The 4624-nt window shown below is 36.2% G+C and overlaps 1 protein-coding gene across 1 annotated transcript in view; it reads left to right on the forward strand.

Moving 5' to 3' along the window:
* Positions 1 to 4293, forward strand: part of LOC135206417 (uncharacterized) — a 4629-nt gene extending 336 nt beyond the window's left edge. Inside the window, exons 1-2 of the mRNA XM_064237801.1 lie at positions 1 to 1818; positions 3721 to 4293. The exon at positions 1 to 1818 is cut by the window's left edge and continues 336 nt beyond it. Coding sequence (XP_064093871.1) covers positions 1384 to 1818; positions 3721 to 3975 — 690 coding nt within the window. The 5' untranslated portion in view covers positions 1 to 1383 and the 3' untranslated portion in view covers positions 3976 to 4293. The remainder of the gene's footprint in view (positions 1819 to 3720) is intronic.
* Positions 4294 to 4624: the final 331 nt, after the last annotated feature.

A 4624-nucleotide genomic window follows, 5' to 3' on the forward strand; every position in this document is an offset into this window, starting at 1 on the left:
AACATTGGATTTACTTACCTCTTTATCGTCATGGTGAAAAAATAAGTAATCGGTATCATGGATCCCCATCTTACGTTGCCTTCTGCTTGGAAGCCTTATCAAGAGCCAGCACAGCAATTGTGATTCGTTGCATTTACAAACAGCATACACGGACACTATGGGTTGTGAGGTACGTCATCATTTTTTAAAGGTCATTTAAATTTTATGATTTATAATCCATAGTTCATTTAATAATGAAAGTCCCTTGCTTTGCTTTTTAGCCCCCACAAATAAATATACCCTTGGATAATATTTATATCATTTACAACTTTTATGGGATTGCCATATTATAATTTCCCAGTTATAGTTAAGAGATTCATTTTATCTTCAGTTACTTTGTGCTGGTTAGATAATTTGAGTGTTGTATCATATTTTGGTATTTTCTCATTTGCCACTTTTATGTTAATTAGTCGTTTATTCACATTCGTTGTTTTTACTACTTAGGTGGTTATTCGTTCGGCTTTACTGTAAATTTGGCTTGTTGTATACAAGTAATATACTTAATACGCAAAGTGGACCATTGCCTCTAGGTAATTATTATTTGATGGTGTTAAGTGAAATCCATTATTGATACAATACATATATTTGAATGGCATTCCTGTGTTTAAATAATTTATTAGTGATTTCGATAGTTTAAATTACCATTTGAAGTGTAACTGGTATTTGGTATTTTATATTTATCTAGGGGTTCTTGAGAATGGTAATTGGAAGTTGGAGATGCTTGACCATCGCTTTGACCTCCATTTAAGGCGATCATCTTCGACAGCAGCAACAACAGCATTAGCTTTAATTTGAGCAGCAATACATGAAACCATTTTATTATATCTTCTTAGTAGTTTTTTAATTAAAGTTTTTAAAGTTCAGAATTTTATTAAGGTTTCATTAAAATAAGAAAATTACTCTTTGTATTAATTTTCCAATTACGTAGTAAATTTTTCGAGACATGGTGCTAGATGTGTCATAAAATATTTGGTACAGAAAATTCGTCACTTAATCGCCATCAAAACAGCACATGATATTTAAAGGAGTTGGCTTTTATAAAATCTTAATATCTTATAAAAACATATCTTTCTCAGTTTTATATTATTTATTGAACTCATTTTCTTAAAATATCTGTGCTGCTTACTATTTTGTTTACGTTTTTTCATGATATTGTTACACATTTCGTTGACGATGAATGTTTCTGGGTTATTTGTTGCTACGTGCTTTATCTACTTGTTTACTTTCTCAAATGTCTTCATACACAGATATGTCTGTGCCTCAATATAATTTTAAGTATATAAATTACACCTTGCCCGTATCCCTTTACAAACAACTATATTCACTTCACGTAAACAGTAGAGAATGGCAGAAAAATTACGTCACGGGACAGTGGAGTTCCTGTCACCCCTGCAGTACCTACGAGCTGTCAGTTCTCGTGTTCCACCTTCAACCAGCAGACATGTCCAAGGAACACTGGTCTCGACAGGTAACAAAGACCGTGAGGCACGAACTGCAGCAATTAAAGAAATCACTGCACATCTAAAGCAATATGTTGCAAACATGAATGAAGTAGAGGTAAAGCGTAAACTAGCTCTGCTTCGAAATCAACATAGGAGGGAAATGCGCAAAGTAAGAATGGGCAAAAAATCAAGAGCTGGAAGCAAAGACCAGTACACACCAAAATTACGGTGCTTCCACGCCTTATCATTTTTAAATTCCGGTGATACAGTACGGCCATCATTGTCAAACCTCGACAGTAGTGAGGAGACATCATTTGCGGAAATATCAGACCATGAGGTATGTATATCTCTCTCTCTCTCTCTCTCTCTCTCTCTCTCTCTCTCTCTCTCTCTCTCTCTCTCTCTCTCAGATAAAAAAACTAAAACATTATCCATTAAGTATATTTATTCTCAAGGTCGCAGTTTAAACCATGGTTTAAACCAGCCAAAAAAGAAAAAAAAGGTTTTATTAATTTATTTATTTTGTGATTGCTTTTAAATGCCAAGTTACCAGGCAGGCTGGTAGCATGAGCTTGGAAGTGTTTTAACAGTTGCTAGTTTGCCATATCATTATTTAGATGCTCATGATCATGTTACCTTATTAATCTGCTATCCAAACCTGTACTATACTTATCTTCAAATGCTTTCAAAGCAATTTGGTTCCGGGAAAGACAGAAAGAATTAATAAAAACTAGCTTCCTGGGAAAGCACAAAATTTGGAAGTTAAAAAAAAAATCCATAAAAACAGTTTAAAACCAGAAAAATAAAAAACATGGTTTTTGATAAAAGAAACAAAAATGTTTTTGTCAACCCTGTTTATTCCCATTATACATTTATGCAATGAATTGTTGCATACTGTCAATACCCATATATTTACTATCCCACTTATATTTCAAACATCATAAGTAACATTTCCGCTGTCATGAAAAAATTTGTTTTGCCAAGGCACTGCTCCTTCACCCTGAAAATACTCCATATACTTTTCTCGCACCACCTTCCCTCAATGCTGGCATTACGCCCCACCACCTGAAGTCCTAGCAAATCTGCACTCGTTTGTCGCCACTCCCCTGGTGCAACGATCCCATCACACACATTCGGCTTCCAAGCACCCCTCGGGTTGTGAATACTGGTTTATTTCATCTTTCCTTAAGAAGTTGTGGAGAGCAGTACATGCAAGTACCATTATGTCAACTTTTTCCGGGCGTTAATTGATTGGTGCAAGGAACACTCGGAATCTATTTGCAAGCATTCCAAATCCATTTTCCACGGTACGTCGTCCTCTGGAGAGTCGATACGAAAATATCCGTTCGCTTGTAGTTTGTTTCTGGTATGGATATGGCTTCATTAAATGACGTTGCAAAGGAAAAGCGTCGTCTGCCAAAAAGACAAATGACAAGGTTTTATCGCTCCCAGGTAGCTTGGCATCCTCTGGCAATCCGGCAGTGTGACTGACAATACGCTGACTGATACTGGTGTTCGCCCACACACCTCCGTCAGACACCCGTCCATTGACACCAACATCTACATAGATGAAACTTGAATTAGCATCACATATAGCCATAAGAATGATATTGTAAGTGCCTTTGTAGTTATAGAAATAGGACCCGGTACCAGGCGGCTGCCGTATTTCAATATGTTTGCCGTCAATGGCTCCAAGGCAGTTTGGGAAATTCCACATTCTCCAAAAATCGTTGCTCACATTTTTCCATTCCTCTGGTGTTGAAGGCGTCTGTAAATACAACAAAGAGCGCATAAATACACTTAAGCAATACGACGTTATATTTGCATGCTCCATTAAGTATTTCTCTCTCTCTCTCTCTCTCTCTCTCTCTCTCTCTCTCTCTCATGAAATATTGTGGTGGGTGTTAATGTAAATATCATCAATAAGTCTTCCCTTATTTGTAATACTATAACTCAGTATTTGAATATTGGTTAATTGTAGAATCCCACCACGCATTTCGTTATTACTCTAATATAATTTTCAAATGGCCTGGTAAATTATATCCCATTGGAAACTGGTGCTACTTTATCAGACCAAACCACACTGAACAATTAAATGTGGAGGTTGCCAACATATACACAATGTCAAGTGTACTTCTTGGTTACCAATAGTATCAAGCCATTTATGAATATGTACACACACACACACACACACGAAAAATTCAACCAACTAAAACTAATCAATGCGCGTGTATTTCAGATATTCAACGATCCACTTCTGTTGGAAATTGACGAACCATCTGTTACTCCAAGATCACCCGTTGCTTCGCCATCAGACACTCCAACAGTCTCTGGTATGACAGACACTATTTCCTCAACTCCAACCGCTAATGTGAATAGCCAGAAACGCGAGGCCACACCTATACCGGTAACGAGCGGAAAACTTGCAACTACCCCTTCAACGAGCAGAAAGCGAGCAACCAAAACGCCTTGTGCCCCTGATGATGTATTATAGGAAACTCTCCATCAGCTGAAAACTATTAACATCATCCGAGTATATGATTAACAATGATGAATGTATTGCTTTAGGTGTTGTAATTGCTAATGACCTCAGACAGAATTTCTGCACAAAAACTTGTTAATGACATCCTGTTTTTAGGTAAATTAGGCAAGATTTCTGCGTCAACTAAGATTGTAGAGTGAGTTGTTAGAGACAGAAATGTGTTCATAGATATGCCATATCACAATACACAAGTGTTAAATGTCATTGCATGATTTTGAATATTTACTTATTCATATTTAGCATTGTGCATACTGTAATGTTGACATGTATAAAGACAATAAAATTGCTTACGTTCGTAAATATAGTTTTTTTTGAAAAATTATGATATCCCGTTCTTTATCCTTATCTGGGGCCATCTACGATTAGTTATTAGGTTACTCCTTAAGTGAAAGTTATTTTCTTTTAAACTCGATTTGTTTCAGTATATGCATAATCCGTTCATGAACAAATCAAGGTGGAGTATTTTAATGCATTCAATGATGCAGTTCTGCATTATGCATACATGCACCATAACTATATACTGATTATGCAGGCTATATACATAGTTTCTCCTGATGACTTAATCGTGTAACAAGTTAATGGCAACTAAAATTGATCCTTC

The sequence above is a fragment of the Macrobrachium nipponense genome, chromosome 31 (assembly GCF_015104395.2).
Source record: "Macrobrachium nipponense isolate FS-2020 chromosome 31, ASM1510439v2, whole genome shotgun sequence".
NCBI lineage: Eukaryota > Metazoa > Arthropoda > Malacostraca > Decapoda > Palaemonidae > Macrobrachium > Macrobrachium nipponense.